General features: G+C 35.8%; 1 protein-coding gene across 2 annotated transcripts in view; it reads right to left on the reverse strand.

Annotated features, from left to right (window-relative positions):
• Usp14 (ubiquitin specific peptidase 14) overlaps positions 1-18,865 on the reverse strand; it is a 35,285-nt gene extending 16,420 nt beyond the window's left edge. Inside the window, exons 1-6 of one of the 2 annotated variants that reach the window (XM_046438522.2) lie at positions 18,656-18,863; positions 12,947-13,092; positions 10,232-10,264; positions 5,427-5,531; positions 3,898-4,001; positions 956-1,014 (exon numbers count right to left, since the gene is read on the reverse strand). In XM_046438522.2, coding sequence (XP_046294478.1) covers positions 956-1,014; positions 3,898-4,001; positions 5,427-5,531; positions 10,232-10,264; positions 12,947-13,092; positions 18,656-18,671 — 463 coding nt within the window. In that variant the 5' untranslated portion in view covers positions 18,672-18,863. Of the gene's footprint in view, positions 1-955; positions 1,015-3,897; positions 4,002-5,426; positions 5,532-10,231; positions 10,265-12,946; positions 13,093-18,655 lie in introns of both variants that reach the window. The other variant, XM_058577090.1, reaches the window with a different exon arrangement.
• Positions 18,866-20,491: the final 1,626 nt, after the last annotated feature.

Consider the following 20,491-nt stretch of genomic DNA (forward strand, 5'->3'; position numbering starts at 1 on the left):
GCAATAAAAAGAATGAAGTACTGATAAATGCTACAATGCGGATTATCTTTGACAACATTATATGAACTAAAGGAAAAGATTACACTGCAATAGTCTATATATATAATTTACAGAAAATGTCCAGAATAGGCAAATCTGTAAGACTAAAAGCAGATTAGAGGTGGGAAGATGACTGCTCAGTGTTATGGAATTGCATTACAGAGGGGTTTGTTTATCTTGAAGTAATAAAAATGTTATAAAATTAACTGTGGTGACAATCAGACAGTACTGTGAATATATTAGAAAATAATGAATAGTACACTTCAATGGGTGAATGTATGGTATGTGAATTATATTGCAATAAAGGTGTTGGGGGGAAAAAGCATGGCTGCAAAACCCTATCAATCTATTCCAATTATTTGAGAGAGTACTCACGTATAAAAAGATCCAAAATTATTCTCATATAAAAAAGAAACAAGGTATTTCTACCCTTTAAGAATTTCTAGGGCTGTATAGCTCAATGGTAGAGTTCATGCTCAACACACATGAAGCCCTTTGATTTTATCCCTAGCACGACCAGAAAAATAAAATTAAAATTTTTTCTTTTCTATTTCTCTTCATAACTTCTTTATACTAACAACCACTAAGACTTTTATAATGATCACATCAACCATGATAAAACTTATTTCTGGCTATCCCCAAAGTCATTCCCAAACATAAATGTATCTAATAGAACCTGAAATCAAAATAATAATTCAATCCAAAAAAATCCAAATATTATTTTTCAAAAAAAAAAAAATCACTGGTTTATAATTTGTTTAATAAGTTTCAAGTTATTTAATGTGAAATATAAAAGCAGTCCAAATTTTAATGAAGTAGTGTACAAAATACATTTTGTAAATTGAAAAGGTAGCTGAAAAATAAGTGAAAAGTAACACTGATTGAATATTATAAGTAGTCTATTTATCATACTGACCTGCAGTAATATACTGTGCTGAAGCCATTTCCCCTGAAGCTCTCAAGGCACCTGCATACCTAGGAAAGTTATGACAGAATTAAACAATAAGATTAAACTCATCTTGAAACTCAAATGGGAAGAAATCAATTAAAAGAACTGATGACACCCTCCAACTGATTCTCAGAATATTTTTTCTCTTCTTGTCTTGCTCATGTAAGCATTATATGGTTAAAAAAATGCTTAAATCAAAAAATCATGACTACATTCAGCATTAACTTCCTGTATAACATTAAAGATGTCATTTAAGTTTCAAGTCAGTTTGCTCATCAATAAAGAGTTTCTATTAAAGGAATTTTAAATTCATTTTTCAGATTTATGATGCCAGGTTAATTTACAATAGTACTATAGAATAATCATCCAAAGGAAATAAACCAATCATTATTCATATAGTATCTTATAACAAAGGATCAGAAACTATCATTCATAACAAACACTGAGGAAGGAGAGCAATCATACATTCACGGTGATGAAAACCATGCTTATGTGCTACACACCCACTATAGAGGCTAAAAGGAAAAAGATCAATAGCACCCAATGCTGACAAGAATGGACAAACAGAACTACTAATATAATCAATGATGTGAACAAATCTCAAAAACTTTTTGCTGAGTGAAACAAGTCAGACTTAAAAAAAAAAAAAAAAAGTACAACCTGTATGATTCCATTTATTTTAATTTCCAGAATGTGCAGACTAAAATGAAATCAAAAGTTGCTAAAGGTGAGTAGAAAGGATGAGGATTCACTGAAAAAAAGCATAAGAAAACTTTCTAGGATGACTGAAATGTTCTATATTCTGATAGGAAACAGATTACAGAGCAAATGTAAAACTCAAAGAAAAAAAAAACTGGTCAAACTGAGTACTTAAGGTATGTACATTCTTCTAGATCTGTTATGTCTCAATTTTAAAAAAGCAAAACTCTGTGCTAACATAAGTACAATGAAAGAGATCACAGAAAAAAAATATGTTAAACTATATCCAACTGAAGTGTTTTTTATTTTCATGTTTGTTTACATCCTTTTGAAACTGCCATGACTTAAAAAAAAAGCAAAGCATTCTGCACTTAAAGGATCAAATAGGAAAAAAAAAAAAAGAACTTTAAGTAAGAATACTTCCAAATTTCAGAGAAATGAAAGCAGGATTTACAACCAAAGAGAGAATAGAGGGGGGGGAGGAGGAGGAGAGGGAAGAGGAGGAGGAGAGGGAGGAGAAAAAGAACAAGAACATCAGCAACAACAACAACAAAACCCGTTGACAGTTATTTTTCCTTGGTGGTTCATAGGTATTTTTCCACTAATTTCATGTGTTTATGCTCACTGATGAGGACCTATATCAGTCTTGATTCTGATTCTTTTCTGTTAGTAGTTTTATTTAGCTTTTTTGTTTTGTTTTATTTTGTTTGTTTTAATGTGGTAGTAGGGATCAAACCCAGTGCCTCCACAAGTTCTAGGTAAGTACTCTATCACTGAGCCACAACCCCAAGCCCCTGTTTGTAGTTTTTAGGGCTATTTTTGTTTTTCAAAATTTTCTAAAAATCTAAGCGTGGGGTTTCTTTTAACTTATCCTAGTACTCATTGGAAACTTTTAGATATTGCCTGTCCTCTATCTAGCTACTTCTTTTTTTTGGTGTGCTGGGGATTGAACCCAAGGCCGTATGCACACAAGACTAGCTACTTCTTTTATTATAAATATTAACATTTCTAGAACTATTTTTTTTAATATTTATTTTTTAGTTGGACACAATATCTTTATTTTATTTATTTATTTTTATGTGGTGCTGAGGATGGAACCCAGGGCCTCGCATGTGCTAGGTGAGTGCTCTACCACTGAGCCACAGCCCCAGCCCTCTAGAACTATATTTCATGTCTAATTTTTTCTCCACATTCTCAAGAAAGATTTATATATTGTGCCCTGGAGAATGCCTCAACATTTTACTGATTTGTATGTCAGGTTTTTTTTTCCCCCACTGCTTATTTATCATGACAATAACTATTGGTATAGATGTGTAGAAATTATAACATTCTTATATTTCTAGTGAGAATGTACAATGGTACAACTACTTAAGAAAACAGTTTGACAGTTCCTCAGAATGTTAAACAGAGTTAACATACGTCTGAGCAATACACTCTGGTATATAACCAAGAGAAATGAAAACAATTTGTCCACGCAAAAATTTATAAATATCTGTTCATAGCAACATTACTCACAACAGCCCAGAAGTAGACACAATCCAAATGCCCATCAACAGAACAAAGGGTAAACAAAACTTTATAAACATATACAATAAAATATTTTAAAAGGAATGACATGTTGACATGAATAAACATGTCAACCTTGAATAAACCTTGAAATTATTATGCTAAGTGAAAAAGAAGCTGGTTCCAAAAGCCACACAGTATATGATTCCATTTACATGTAAGAAATGCCCAGGACTGAGGCTGTTGCTCAGTGGTACAGTGCCCACCTAGTGCATGTGAGGCGCTGAGTTCAATCCTCAGCACCACATATGAATAAATTAAAAATAAAGGTATTGTGTCCACCTACAACTAAAAAAAAAAAAAAAACTAAAAAGAAAGAAAGAAAGAAATGCCCAGAATGGGCAAATTCATAAGACAGAAAGTGGATTAATGGTCACCTGGCGCTAGAGGTGGGTGGAAGAATATTAAGAAGCAACTGGCAACAACTAATAAGTTTCCTTTTGGAGGGATGGATTCTAAATTTAGACTGCAGTGAGCTGCACAACCTTATAAATATAATAAAAACCACTGAACACTTGAAAAAAGAATTGGTATGATAAATGAATATCTCAATAAAGATGCTAAAAAAACAAAATACTACTACTATCCACCCAAATGTGAACCTTCCTCATCCAGAAATTTAAACCATTTCTCTTTAGTCTTACCTTTTAAGGGCATCTTTGAGTTCAGGCACAGATCGAATACATTGAACTGTAGCATTCATGTAACAAGTGTTACCAAGATTTGTCAACCCACATGGTAATTCCATCTGATTTTAAAAGAGAATTAATTCATATTTATAAAATGACATGGCATATATAAATCACTAAAGTTCACACAAATCAAGTACCATTTACCAGTGCCTAACAACTTATATTGCACCTTCAACCAACGAAGAAATTTTATTTGCGTCATGCTGGCATTAATTCTGTTTTAATTCCTTTCTTGAGAATAAGAACTACCATATCAGTCCTACCTCCTTTGCAAGCTTATAAACAGACTAGGGAAACAAAATATGCATAAAAGCACTGCAAAAACACCCAAAAAACTAACAAAAAAAAAAAAAAGAATGATGCGACTAAATGCTACATGTTAAAAAAAATATTGACTCATATGTATTGGCCAGTTTTACACTGATTCTGCATTTATATTCAAGATATGGGCTGGGTCATAGCTCACTGGTAGAGCACAAAAAGCAAGCAAAGCACTGGGTTTGATTCCCAGCACTGTAAATGAAAAAAAAAGAAGCTTCAGGGTAATTAGATAATTTAACATGGAGCACTTGAGAATTTAAAGACCCTAGCATTTAAAGTACTCTCTGAATCTGTTTTCTCATTAAGATAATAGTAAACAGTATTTAAACAGTGCTATCTGCCAGATATTTATTGCAGATATTAATTTACTTTATAACTTTATGTACATCCTACAACAACTCTTATCTGTAAAGTTACAGTCCTTAAAACCTCATAGTTTTGAGGCTTATAAGCATAAGCCCTAACTTATTAACTTTATTTTTAAAGCTAAATGGAAGTAAAGCCTAAATAAATTCACTTGCAAGTTAGAAAGGCAATAACAGGGCTGGGGCTGTAGCTCAGTGGCAGAGCGCTTGCCTACCACATGTGAAATACTGGGTTCAAACTTTAGCGCCACATAAAAAAATAAAGGCATGATGTCCATCTACAACTACCAAAAAAATTTTAAAAAAAGAAAGCAATAACAATCAAGGTGTAATGACTGTTTTAAAAAAAAATCTAGGGGCTGGGGTTGTGGCTCAGAGGTAGAGTGCTTGCCTAGCATGGTGAGGCACTGGGTTCAATCCTCAGTACCACATAAAAATAAAAGATATAACTAGAAAATAAGTATTTTTTAAAAAATCTAATTGTATGATTTATTATAAGCCAATTTCAAAAATAACAACATTCTTGGGCTGGGGTTGTGGCTCAAGAGGTAGAGCGTGCACCTAGCATGCATGAGGCACCGGGTTCAATCCTCAGCACAACATAAAGTAAAAGACATTGTGTCTACCTCTAACTAAAAAATAAATATTTAAAATTATAATAATAACTCTTATTTACTGCCAAAAACACATCTTGATATTAATGATTAAAATGTTTAGGTGCTACTTTCTGAAAGACATTTTAATAATTGTCTTTCTAAAAGTAGTGAAGAAATGCAAAATGTGATCATATCTTACAGCAGATGCTAACTGCTCTTCTGTCATGTCTTCTACGAAGACAGTTTTAGATGAGGGTTCCTCCGGAAGAGCATCTGCTGACCCCATCATTAGTAGAGTAATTCCCTATTTAAAAAAAATAATAATAATTTCATGAAAAGCCTAAAAGTTGATAATGTTTACATCCAGTAAAAAGAAACAAAAGAACACATATTAAATTATTCTACTGACTGATTACAGGCGTCCCAGCAATTAAAAAAAAAAAAAACATGCATAATGGTCACATCTCACTTTTTTTGCAAAAAATTTAGCATAAAATCTATGATTATGTAGTAAAATAGTTTATAACAAACATAAACTGCATGAAAGCAATAGCACAAAAACAAGAACAGGGAAATGGAGGTATACTGTTGTAAGGGTCTTATTACCGAATTCATTTGTTATTTGAAGATACACACACACACACACACACACACACACACACACACACACCCTTATAGTAACAATTTGAAGATACTGTTTAAGACCGCTCAATATCAGGAATCAACAAACTTTCCCCAGTAGGGCTATATGATACATGTTTGAGACTTGGTGAGTCACATAGTTGCATATTCTTGTTATTTTTCCCAATTGTTTGAAATTCAAAAAACCATTCTTAACTTTCAGAATGAAAAAAATAGGCTACAGGACATTTCTAGACTACAATTCATAATTCGATGATCCCTGCTTCACTGTGAAGAAAAGATTTCAAAGAGCTTTTGTTACGTGGATTTTATCTATCAATATTTATCACATTAAAAATTAAACCTGGGATTGGGATGTGGCTCAAGCAGTAGCGCGCTTGCCTGGCACGCATGGGGCGCTGGGTTCAATTTTCAGCACCACATAAAAATAAAATAAAGATGTTGTGTCCACCGAAAACTAAAAAATAAATATTGAAAAATTCTCTCTCTCCCTCTCTAAAAAAAAAAAAAAAAAATTAAACCTGAGGGCTGGGGATGTGGCTCAGTGGTAGAGTGCTCGAGTAGCATAAACGAGGCACTGGGTTCGATCCTCAGCACCACATGAATGTAAAATAAAGATATTGTATCCATCTAAAACTAAAAAATAAATATATTTTAAAAAAATTAAACCTGAGAAATTTTAATAAGTATTTATTCATTTAAATATACTCTACCCATTTAATGTTAACTTAAAGACAGGAGGCTGAGGCAGAAGGATTGCAAGTTCTAAGCCAACCTCAGAAAATTAGTGAGGCAACTCAGCAAGACCCTGTCTCTAATAAAATATAAAAAGGGGCTGGGGATGCGCCTCAGTGGTTAAGTGCCCCTAGGTTCAATCTCTGGAACAACAAAAAAAACAACAGCAGAAAAAAAAAATTGCAAGATGGTAATCGTAAATCCAAACATATCAATAATTACATTGAACATAAATGATCTAATACTCCAATTAAAAGGGAAAGATTCTAGATTGAATAAAAAAGCCAGACCCAACTAGATGCTATCTTTTAAAAATTAACTTTAAATATAAAGAAACAGACTAAAAGCAAGAAGGAAAATGAAAACAATGATTTAAAAAACAGTGGTCATGTAAAGAAAAGACAAAGTAAATCTCAGAACAAGAAATTTATCAGAAATAAAGAACATTTCATAATTAAATAAGATCAGTTCATGAAGACATAACAATCCTATGTTGTGTATCTAATAAGAAAATATCAAAATCTATGAAGCAAAAGGTGACAGAACTAAAAGGAGAAATGATCAAATCCACAATTATAGCTGGAGATTTGAATGCACTTGCTAAACAAGTAGACAAAACAAGTAAACAAACAAAAAAAGCAATAATGATATAGAGGACTTGAACAATATAAACCAACAGGACCTAACTGACATTTATAGTTTATAGAACATTTTATCTGACAACCGAGAATACATACAAATAATTAGATATAAACAAGTAACAATAAACTTTAGAAGACTATAATAACATTGGGCATGTTATCTGACCACAAGAAATTAGAAATCAATAGCACATATCTAGGAAAAGCTTCAAATGACTGGAAATTAACCTGATTCTAAACAACCCAAGGGACAAAAAGGAAATCATAAGGTAAATTAGAAAATGTTCTTTGCTATATGATAATAAAAATACAATATATAAAAAACTTATGTATGCAACTAGAAGAGAAGTTAATAAATTTAAATCTTAGGAAAAAATAGTTTTCAGAGTAGATATCAATTGGGCAATAATATAAATCAACAAAATCAAGAACTGGAAAGGTTTACTGATAAATCCTTAGCACACTGATCAAAACACAACAAGCAAAAACATCCAATTTATAGGCATGGTAGTAATCTCACTTACTTGGGAGGCTAAGCAGGAGGATCACAAATTTGAGGTCTGCCAGGGCATTTTTTTGTCTCAAAAACAAAAATAAAAAAAAAAACTGGGAATATAGCTCAGTGGCAACATAACAAGACTCCATCTTCAAAAAAAAAATTTTAAATAAACTACTATGTGTTGAATTTTGGTATTCTGTGAAAGGATGTCTATAATTTTATCTGAAAAGACACTTCATTTTCCACCTGTATGACTACGTGAGGCATAAACTAAAGCCACACATCACAACAGAGTGAATATAAAAGAAAGTACAGAATTTAGCTGTTTTCTATAAAACGAGTCAAAAATTGCCTGGCACAGTGGCGCACACCTTTAATCCCAGCAACTCAGGACTCTGAGGCAAGAGTATCACAAGTTCACGGCCAGCCTCAACAACCTGCCCCTGTCTCAAAATAAAAATAATCCAGAGATGGAAGTGTAGCTCAGTGGTAGAGTGCCTCAGGTTAAATTCCTAAAATGTTCCTCCAGCGCGGGCGCGCACACACACACACACACACACACGATTTGCAAATATTTATAACAATGCCAGTTCCTTTACTACATTTTTGTGTTGAAAAATATTTTTTAAATATCAAATGAACAATCCATTGATTATATTAGGTTTTAGATGTTTAGTTTGTTAATTCAGTTTTAGATGTATGTATGTACTTACTTATGGTGCTGTAGATTGAACCCAAGACCTTGCAGATATTAAGCACACATTCTACCACTGAGCTATATCCACAGTCCCGTTATTGTTTTTAAATGAATAAATATTTAAAAATGTATCAGCTTTAACATCTAATATCAATGGATATATACAAAACTCTTTGGGGTTTTCGATCCATAAAGTATGCAAAGGGGTTTGAGAACTGCACATTCCAGAAATGCAAAGGTTTACCAATTAAAAATTGCTGGGCCCAATGGCACACACCTATAATACCAGCTATTCAGGAGGCTAAGGCATGAGGATCATTTGAACCCAGGAGTTTGAAGTGCTTGCCTAGCAGGCACCAGCCCTGGGATAAGACCCCAGTGTGAAAGGGTATATGGGGGATAACCAAATTACCAAAAGAAAAATCATATGATCATTTTAACCAGAAGCAGAAAAAGTGCTTCATTCAATAGCCATTCATAATTTAAATCTTAGTGAAGTAGGAAAAGATGTCTACTCTCATCACTTTCTATTCAATATTAATGTATTAGAAGTCCTAGCAAGAAGTTATGAAAGAAAATGAAATTAGAAGTCATTTGTTTATCAATTATATGTCAACAATAATTTTAAAAAGAAGTGAAAAAAGAAAGGAAAAAGTAAAACTCATTATTTTCAGATAATATGCCTATGTACACAGAAAACATCAAATCTAAATCCAAAAAGCTATTGGAACTATTAAATGAATTAATTATAAGATCTCAGGATGAAAACAAACTTAGGAAAATCAATCATATTTTTTACATTCTAGCAATAAATGCTGAAAAACACATTTTATAAAATATCATTCAACAGCAAAGAAACCTTGTTCTAAACCATAAAAGATTCTAAACGAAAAACCTACAACTCAAAGACAAAATAAAGACCTAAATAAACTTAAGAATTTATTTATTTATTCATTTACTTCTTTTTTGGTACTAGAGACTGAACCCAAGGGTGGTTTACCACTGAGCTACATATCCAGGCCTTTTGATTTATTTTGAGACAAGATCATCCTAAATTCTTTATAAAGAATTTATAAATTCTTTATACTGGCTAAATTACTGAGGCTGGCCTTGAACTTGCAATCCTCCTACCTCAGCCTCCCAAATTGCTGGGATTATAGGTGTGTGCCACCACATCTGACTATTTAAGGATTTTAATACTCCATATTAAGACAGTCATTCTCCCAAAATTGAATTTAGATTTGATGAAGTTTCAAGCAAAATCCTAGTAGTCAATTTGTAGAAATTAACATACTTGGGCTGGGACTGTGGCTCAGTGGTAGTGCACTTGCCTTGCATGTGTGAGGCACTGGGTTCAAGTCTCAGCACTATGTATAAATAAATAAAATAAAGATCTATCAACAGCTAAGAGAAAAATATTTTTTAAAAATTATAAAAAAAATAAATTAACATACTTATTCTAAAATTATAAGCAAATACATAAGAGCTAAAGTAGTCTTTTAAAAGGAGAAAAAGTTGGAAATTTTTAAGACTTTTAATATAAAGCTTTAATAATCAAGACCATGTGGTAGTAGTACAACTTTAATCAACTAGATCAATGAAACAACAATCCAAAATTAGACCGACAATTGATTTTCAAGAAAAACTAACACAATTCAATGGAAAAAGAAAAGTATTCAATAAATGGTACTGGAACACATGGATATACATAATAAAAAAAAGTTATTTGGAATTTATTTTTGGTGTAATAATTATGTTACTGCATTGTAGGAAGTATTCTTAATACTTACATTTTTTATTTTGATGTTTCCCCAATCATCATCCTGTTTCAAAAACAAACAAAAGAAAATTTAACCATCTCTGCACAAGTACTAAGTTTTAAAAGCTTCCTCAAATAAAATTTATCCTGCTTATGAATTCTATTCAAAATTAATTCAATCAAAAAAAAAATATCTGAAGCCGGACACTGTGGCACACATCTGTAATCCCAGCAGCTCAAGAGGTTAAGGCATGAGGATCACAAGCTCAAAGCTAGCCTTAGTACTTAGCAATGCCCTTAACAACTCAGCAAAATCCTGTTCTAAATAAAATATAAATAGGGGCTGGGGATATGGCTCAGTGGTAAAGTACCCCGGGTTCGATCCCTTGTAACCAAAAAAAAAAAAAAAGGTTTCAAAACACATACAACCAAAAAGCCAGGAAGTCTAACGATTGCATACAGTGACACAATCTAAGTACAGGGCAGCACCAAGTACTAAAACACATTTAAGTATACTTAGCAAGTACTAAATATTTGATGACAAATGACAGATCCTAATGTTTTGCAAGTTTAGAAGAGAGCGAATTAATAACTAGGTTATATGACAAGAATATGAAGACTAATTTATAAAATAAGGCATAGGTAACTAATGTGACTATATAATTTATCATCCAAACCAGGAGGCTCTTGAGAACGTAAGTGCTATTAAAAATTATACCAGGGGCTGGGATTGTGGCTCAGTGGAAGAGCGCTCACCTAGCACAGGCGGGACCCAGGTTCGATCCTCAGCACCACATAAAAATAAAGACATTATATGTTGGGGCTGGGGATGTGGCCCAAGCGGTAACGCGCTCGCCTGGCATGCACAGGCCGCTGGGTTCGATCCTCAACACCACATAAAAATAAAATAAAGATATTGTGTCCACCCAAAACTGAAAAATAAATATTAAAAAAAAAAAAAATTCTCTCTCCTCTCTCTCTCTTAAAAAAAAAAAAAAAGACATTGTGTTGTGTCCATCTACACCTAAAAAATAAATATTAAAAAAAAAAAAATGATACCAGGCCAGGAGTGATGGCACCCACCTATAATCCCAGCTATTCAGAATGCTAAGGCATAAGAATCACAGGTTCAAAGCCAGCTTGGGCAATGAAATGAGACCTTGTCTCAAAATAAAAAATAAAAAGGGACAGAGAGGTAATCAATGATTACTAGCCTAGCACACGCAAGGCCCTAGTTTTAATCCCTAGTACCTCAACAAACAATAATAAAGTTTTAAAATTAAAAAATAAATTATACAAGGAGGGAGCTGGGGATGTAGTTCAGTGATAAAGAACTTGCATAGTATGCACAAGGCTCTGGCATTCAATTCCCATCAAAACAAAAACAAAACAACTAAAAATATATTAGGAAAGTGAACCAAACTGATCAAGACAAACAAACTCTCAGCAATATCTGCATGTCCACAAATGTTTTGAGTCCTAAATCTCACACTTATGAAGCAATTTACAAAAACTTTTGCTTCATGTGTTAAACCAAGATTTTGTTTTTTTAAGGCCATCCCTGTTCCACAGATGTAGTAACTTACTATAGCTAAGCCCTTCCCCTCATAAGATGAAGTCAGTCCCACATTACTCCTTTTCCTTTTTATTTTTTTAAAAATTTTATGGTGCTGGGGATCAAACCCAGGGCCTCATGTGCCAGGCAAGGATTCTACCACTGAGCTATATTTACAGCCCACTCTTCTTTTCACAGAAGGTACCAGATATTCAATATGCGTCTCCCCTTCATTAGTATGACTAATCATCTCTTTGGACACTCTTGTTTAAAAATGGAACAGTAACTTCCTAAAGGTCTTTTTCAGTTTAAGAACTAACTATTGCCTTTAATCATAAGAAATGGTACATCTTGGGGACTGAATCCAAGATCTTGTGCATGCTAGGCAAGCACTTTGCCACTGAGCCATACACAATTGCTTATTTAAAAAAAAAAAAAAAAATACTTTCTCATTTTTTTGTGGCCCTTCATCAGTGAAGCAGATATATGCTAGAGTCACTGTGATCATGCCAAAGGAACTAAATGAAAACTTAGGTCCCCTTGCTTTTTGAAAAATTTGACTCTCATCTCTTAGATAGGTGATAGCAATTGCTCAAGAGACAAAAGGCTTCAATGTGTAGGACATAAAAAAAGAAAAAAGGGAAAAAAATTTTAAGCTTCTAGTATTCCAGAATCAGAGTTTTGGAAGAGATGTTTAAGAACTTTAAATTTTAACATTTAAGTTCATGTACAATACATTTTTTACTATTTTAAAAAGAAAACAAATCTAATCATATTGTTGCATGTTTTTAAGAGAGAAAATTTTCCATCTCTATTAACTTAAAATTACTACAGAAATAAATTTTATGTTGGTCAAACAAAATTAAATACTTTTAATATGTATTCATAGGAAAACAAGTCAAATAATACTAATACCAATAATTATAAAATATCCCACTCCCCTAACATTCAAAGATATCTAATTGCAAAATAAAATCTAAAGTGATACTTTTATGTTTTGAAATAGGCACAATGTTCCTCCCATACGCAACATAAATACGAACAGAGCTTTAAACCCATAAAATTATATATTTTCAGTGAGTAAAAAAGTACTATAAATGGTATATTAACACTAAACAGATTTCTCAGTGTTAATTATTTTCACTAATTATATAATGATAGCATATAAAGAAAATCTCAACTAAATTTTACCTTCAAGGTTCCTCCTTTCACCATAACTTTCTGTCTGGCTGGCTGGACTCCAGTCAGTGCAAAAAGCTGAGCCTTGAACACCATTGGAGGTTCATCAGTATTCAATTCTACACCTTCAAATTTCTCCTTTCCCCATTTTACAGTAACTGTAAATTTAAAAAAAAAATTTCATTTATAAGATTTCAGGTTTAAGCCAGTTGCGGTGGCATACGCCTGTGATCCCAGCAGCTAGGGAGGCTGAGGAAGGAGAATCTTGAGTTCAAATCCTGCCTCAGCATTTAAGCAAAACCCTAAGCAACTCAGGGGGAACCCACCTCTAAATAAAATATTTTTTTTTAAAGGGAGGAAGAGGTTTGGGGACTTGGTTCAGTGGTTACACACCCCCGAGTTCAATCCCTGGTACCAAAAACAAAAGATTTCAGTTTTAGAAAACCCTCTGGGATCACCCACTGAGCTAGTTCTTGAAAGTCAAACTATGCCCTTTCATCTTTTTATGCTCATAATATCTACTTGATCAAGAAACATATGCATACAGTGTGACCTGAATAAAATTTTACTGACTCTAACTTCTCATTCATTATATAAATATTGGAACATTAGACTTGAATTGACTAATATCACAAAATTGGTTAATTATTAATTAATTAATAAATATACAAGTTTTGCCAGGCACAATAGCACATGACTGTAATCTCGGCTGCTTGACAGGCTGAAGCAGAAAGATCCCATGTTCAAGGCCTGCCTGGGAGACTTAGGGAGATCTTGTCTCAAAATAAAAAATAGGGGTTGGGGATGTAGCTCAGTGCTAGGGCACCCTTAGGTTCAATACTCAATTCTGCAGCAGCAACAACTACAAGAAATATCCAAGTCTTCTAAATCCTACTCCAGAAATCTCTGCAGACTGAAGTGGATTTCTCATCACACTCAAACTGAACAATTTCCCAGAATAAAGAGGTTCACAGCCTTCATGAAGTGTTTATCCAAAGAATCATTTGAATCAATACATACTGTTGGAACAAAAGGAGGAGAGAAAGGTTATACAGCTTACCAGGAGACAAGAAAATCTTGGAATAAAGTATACTGAGAATAGGCCAAGGATTATAGGTGTTGTTCCTGAGCAAGAAATGCTCAAATATTAACAATCTATAGATATACCTAAATCACTAAAAAAAATATATAAAAATCCCATATCACATTTATTAGGATGGCTAGTACTACTGGTTTTTTAAAAATTGTTTGTTTTTTAAACAGAACAAGTGCTAATGAGTGTGTGGAAAAAACTGGAACCCATGTACACTGCTAATGTAAGTGTAAAATGGCAGCCACTGTGGGAAACAATCTGGCATTTCTTCCAAAAAATAAACTCAGAATTAAGATATTCAACTACCAAGAAGTACTGAAAGCAGGTACTCAAACAGATAACAGTGTACATGTTCATAGCAGCATTATTCACAACAACCCACAATGGAACAGTATTCAGCCTTATGAAATTTTTACATATACTACACAACATGGATTAATCTTGGAGACACTGTGTTATGTGAAATAAGCTAGTCCTAAAAAGACAAATACTGGGCTGGGGTTGTGGCTCAGCAGTAGAGCACTAGCCAAGCACATGCAAGGCTCTGGGTTCTATCCTCAGCACCACATAAAAATAAATAAATAAAATAAAGGTATTGTGTCCAACTACAACGAAAAAATTAATATTTTTTTTAAAAAGACAAATACTATATGGTTCCACATATATGAGGTACCCTGAGTAATCAAATTCATAAAGACAAGAAGAGAATATCTCCTGTCATCAAGTAGGGTAAGAAGAAATGGGGAGTTTTATTTAATGGGGTACAGAGTTTCACTTTTAGAATATAAAATTTCTAGAGAGAGACAATAATGATGGTTGTGGAAAAATGTGAATATACTTAGTGATATCAAACTATACAAAAAACAGTTAAGATAGTTGCTGGGTGCTGTGGCTGATGCCTGTAGTCTTGGCAACTTAGGAAGCTGTCAGAGAAGGGCAACAGCCAGTTAAGATGGTAAATTTTGTTACATATATTTTACTCCAATAAAAATATCTTGGTCAGGGTTCGATCCTCAGCACCACATAAAGTAAAATAAAGACATAACTAAAAATATATATCTCCTGGTCAGCCTCATAAAACAGCTAACTTTTAAAACAAGTAATAATAAACTCAAGGATACACATTGTTTCCACTGAAAATTTTATATCTTTAAAAATGAGAATCTCACAACTAATAGTTGTCTGATTTCAAACTTCTGAAATCAGAATTTGAAAACCTGCTTCCAGTTCTATCATCAGTTCGTTGACTATATCAAGCACTCACTTTAATTGACAAGCACAGAACCTATATATACTTACTATATAAATTACACAATAATGTTATTATATATTATAAAGGTATGGAATACAGAGGAATGCTTCATGAACAAGAAAGGATTTTTTTATAGGAACTGCTAACTTTGGAATTATGACCATCAACTGTTTTTTGTTGTTTTTGTTGTTGTTTTGTTACTGGGGATTGAACCTAGGGGCACTTAACCACTGAGCCACATCCCCAGCCTTGATAAGTTGCTAAGGCTGACTTTGAACTCATGATCATAGAGTCTCTGGGATACAGGTATATGCCACCATAACTGGCTAGCCAAAGAATAAAAAAGTTTTCCTAAAAGATGAGATAGAGGCTGGGGATATGGCTCAAGTGGTAGCACGCTCACCTAGCATGCGTGAGGCACTGGGTTCGATTCTCAGCACCACATACAAAAAATAAAGATATTGTGTCCACTTAAAACTAAAAAATAAACATTAACAAAAAAGATGAGATAAATATTCAATAGCATAGAGCAATATGGTGCTTTCCAAAATGTAAAAAATCCCCAAAGTGAAGGGGAAATAGCAAATTAAACTGAAGCTGACTAAGGATCAAGTCAGGAAGATATGTAAGTCAAACTAGAACACACATGTGAGTTCTATGTTGTAGGCTATGTGTAATCCCTGAAAGACTTTCATAAAGGATATCTTGGTCTGGTTTTGAATAGTATTGGATTACTTTAGCAGTAGCAGGTAAAATCAATTTGCAGGTGGTATAACTGTAATCACTAAGAAAATAGAAATACAATAATAGGGGGCTAGAGATGTAGCTCACAATTGGAGAGCCTGCTTATGATGTTCTAGGCCCTGGGTTTGTTCCCTAACAACAGAAAAAAAAAAAAAATTAAGAAACATACAGTCAGATGCAGTGGTACATGCCTATAATCCCAAGATACTTGGGAAGCTGAGGCAGAAGGATTCAAGTTTGAGGCCAGACCAGGTAATTTAGCAAGTCTCTGTCTCAAAAGAAAGGGCTGGGGACGTAGTTTAGTAGTGGAACAATTCCCTAGCCCTGGGTTCAGTTGGCAAGGAGGGAGGGTACAAAAATAAGCCAAGCTAAAGATGATATAAGATTAAATCAAAATAATATTAGAAATTGCCAGTCCTACAGCACATGCCTGTATCAGCTGAGGCAAGAGGATCTCAAGTTCCAGGCCAGTCCAGGAAAAAAAAAAAAAAAAAAAGCTGAAGATTTAGCTCAATGGTAGAGTGCTTGCCTAGTTGAGAGACAATTGAGAAAGAGAGGGACCAACCAGAGAAACTTATTTAAAATTTATTTAGCTGTGTCACTAGCCATGGATGGCCTTCTTAAACTTTTTGCTTATCCAAAAAGGGAAATCATACCAGTAACACAGGATTATGTTAAAGATTAAAACAAGGCAAAGCATATAAAACCCCAGCTCACATGGCGTGGCACTGTGGCCCATGCCTGTAATCCCAGCAGCTCAGAAGCCAACCTCAAAAACTTAGAAAGGGGGCTCGGGATGTGTCTCAAGTGGTAGCGCGCTCGCTTGGCATGTGTGAGGCACTGGGTTTGATCCTCAGCACCACATAAAAGAAAATAAAGATATTGTGTCCACCTAAAACTTAAAAAAAAATCTATATCTATATATAGATATAGATATAGATATTTTTTTAAACTTAGAAAGGTCCTAACCAACTTAATGAAACCCTGTCTCTAAATAAATTTTTTTAAAAAAAGGTCTGGGGATGTGGCTCAGTGTTTGAGTGCCCCTGGGTTCAATCCCTGGGTACAAAAAAAAAAAAAAAATCCAGCTTACATTGGGTGTTCAATAATCTTTATCGTACTTATCTTTAATCATTTAAGAATCTAGATAGTAAAACTTAAGGAATGGTACTTAAAATGTTCTCTTCATTTTAATATAAGGCTTTTTGCTGATCTTGAAAATACACTCTCAACATGGAGATGTCAATGGAAGGGACCTTTGAAATTTACTTCAATACCTACATGTTGGGAATGAGAAAAAGATCTGATTAAATATTTAACACAGAACTAAATTTTTAAGTTAGAATCTATTGTGGCATTTTTTGCAGGAATAAAGAGAAAGACTGGTTTTGTTGTATGCTTATAAACCTACCAATGTGTTAGTAGGTAGCCTTCTGTATCAACCATTATTTAATTAATGCCCCCTCAATTTAATACTGCATATCCCATTTCAAGATAGGATATTTCAAGCTGTGGCTTTAGAAAAGGGTTGGGTAATTATTATTAAAGCTTGGATTCAAAATTCTAGACCATCAAGAATCCAGCTAGAGATTAAACAGTACTCTTGATTCACTGAAAATCCTGAACCTTAAAGGAACTATGACACAGTCGGGTAAGGGACAGTCAATGAATCACATATCCATACCTAATTAGGGCCATTATACACATGTTAGGTGCCATTTTGAATAAGACTGGAAAACAGTAGGTCCATTAAGTAAGTAAAAATGTGATTCCTGGTCAACATGTTAGGCAGCCATCGAGCAAACCAGTCCTGTCAAATGCCAAACAAAAACGCTGGCGGAGGGCTAGGAATATGGCTCAAGTAGTAGTGCGCTCCTCTGGCATGCATGGGGCGCTGGGTTCGATCCTCAGCACCACATAAAAATAAAATAAAAGATATTGTGTCCACCTAAAGCTAAAAAATAAACACACAAAAAAAAAACGCTGGCGGATATTTACATTCGTCTACCTCTCAAAGCTAACACAACACTTTGGTCACAGAAGTCCAATACAATATATGATGAAATGAAAATGAATAAGTAAATATACAGGTTTTTCAATCTGCCTCGGAATAGAACTGAAATGGGCATAAAGGGGGCAGCTGAGCCAAAAGGCAGCAAAGGGTGAGCAAAGGGCAGCTATCAACCCCAAGGAGGATGAAGGCCACTCTTAACATCCCTGAGTCCCTCCATCCCTACCCTCTTTCCCTACTTCCTTCCGCAGCTGCCACCAAGAAGCCCAAAGGAATAGCACTGCACCTGCAGCCTGGTCCCTGGCACCCCAGGACACACCCTCACCTTCCCCAGCACACTAGGACAGCGACAAACTATTCTGCAGAGTCATGACTCGGAGCAGCTTCCCCATCTCTACTCCGGCTCCCATCCCACCCAGCAGGCGGCTCCCACGCGTGGCAAGTCTCCGTCGCAACAGGGAGGGGAAGGTGCCAGGGTCGTTCCCGCTCTGCAGCCACCCAGAGCACCCCACCCTTGCGCTCCCCCAGTCCATGCCCCGCGCCCGCCTCTGCAAGCTAGGCCTAAGTGGAGGCCTAAGCGTCCGCCTCGAGAGTGCGATAAGAGGCGAGGAGGGAGCTCACCGGAGTACAGCGGCATGGCGGGGGTGCGCAGGGAGGTGGCGGCGGAGGAAGGCTGGTCCTGGCAAAGACCGCGCAGGGAAAGGGACCAGAAGAAGCTTGTGGAGGCGGCCGAGGTGGAAGCACGGTGGTGGCGGCTCGGGTGCGACGAGTCTCATTCAAACCGGCCACTGGCGATGACGCAGCAGCACGCAGTTCGCCCACAGAGAGACTGCAGGGCGGAGACGCGACAGGGAGGGCAGGGGCGGAGCCTGCAGGGTGGCTGGAGCCGGGCGGAGGCTGGAGACCGACATGCGGAGCGAGGCAGGGGCGGGCCGTGGGCACGCGGCCCCAGCCGCCGGAACAGGTGCGCGCCTGCGCACTGGACGCCCACTCGGGCTGACTGACCGCGTGGTCCACGAGGCCCCGCCCGCCCCGCGGGTTGAATGGGAACCTGCCTTACCCCTGGCTGTCTGATTTTTAAAAAGTTGACTTTTCCCTGTTTTCAAAAATGGTGGGTCATTGCAACCAGAGATTTTTGGTTTTCACGTACCCAGCTAGGGAGCTGGGAGTTGAGGGGCCTTGCTCTATGTCACATTTATTAAGGGGATTAAAATGTATTGAGCATCGTGATTGTACCTACATAAAATTAGTGATTGTACAAGGACTTATTCTAAATCCCAGCTCTTATGAGCTGTAGGACTCTGAGCCTTAGTTTATCTATATAATTGAAATGATAGTGTCTACATTCTGATTGTTTTGGAGATTAAATTAGGTTATGTAAAGAAGGTACTTTGCACAGTATGAAATAAATGATAACTATTATATCACTTATAATATTAGATAATTTATAGTTGTTGTTATAACAGTAAAGACTTGCAAGGGGTTTCATAGAGCATGGTTACAGAAGCAGGCTATGAGTAGCTTTATTGCCTGTTTTGCAAATGTCTGGTAATATAGTTCTCTAAAATAGATTTTTAAAAACAGTGCATGTGTCTGGAGTGGTGGTGCACGCCTGTAATCCCAGCTACTCAGGAGGCTAAAGCAGGAGAATGTAAGTTCAAGGCCAGCCTGGGCAACTTAGGGAATGACTGTCTCAAAATAAAAATGAAAAGGGCTAGGGATGGAGCTGAGCAGAAGGGGCCCCAGGATTTAGCCTCTAAGGTTGTGGGGAGTGACGTGGAATATATAATGCATAGGTCATTTATGGAAAAGTCTTTGCTGCCTCTTGTTGAAGTTGATAGGGAGACCTAAAGATGTAAGGGTGCAAGTGCAAATCATTCTCTAAACTGCACTCCCATTGCACCCAAATGTTCCCTTAGTAACTCTGATCACACTTCTCAATGTGTTTTCCTCATTATTATAAACATGAATCTTGGCTGTTAGGCACTTGGGCATTATTTGATGCTATGAGAATTGGATATGAAAGCAACATACTTTTGATACCACCCATTACCAGTGACAAGTCCTGCTTCCTCACATGTTGAAGTATAACATTAGAGAAGCACACTGAGGCAAACATATAAAGCAGGGTTTATTTAAAAGGGGTAACATAGACTTCTCCTGGGAGGGAGTAGAGGGCTATGGCTGGTATCCTGGTATCTCAAGAAGTGAGGGTGACCTGCCTTTTTATATGTCTTAGGCTTCCTTTGTTCTCCTGCCCTCTTCCCTTATCTGTCTCTTTCCTGCCCAGGAGATGCTCAGTGAGATCCCCAAAACGTGAGAAGCAGATGGGCCAGAGGGGCCAAGGTGGCATGATCTTGGCAGGTGAGGAGGGACAATCCCTTGGACAGGTTACCATAGCAACTGGTTGGAGCAGGGGCAGGTTATCTGGATAAGGGTGGAGGAAGGGCACTGAAG

Source organism: Marmota monax, unplaced genomic scaffold (genome assembly GCF_021218885.2).
Source record: "Marmota monax isolate L192 unplaced genomic scaffold, Marmota_monax_Labrador192_F-V1.1 WCK01_AAM20220418_F8-fsc00232, whole genome shotgun sequence".
Lineage (NCBI taxonomy): Eukaryota > Metazoa > Chordata > Mammalia > Rodentia > Sciuridae > Marmota > Marmota monax.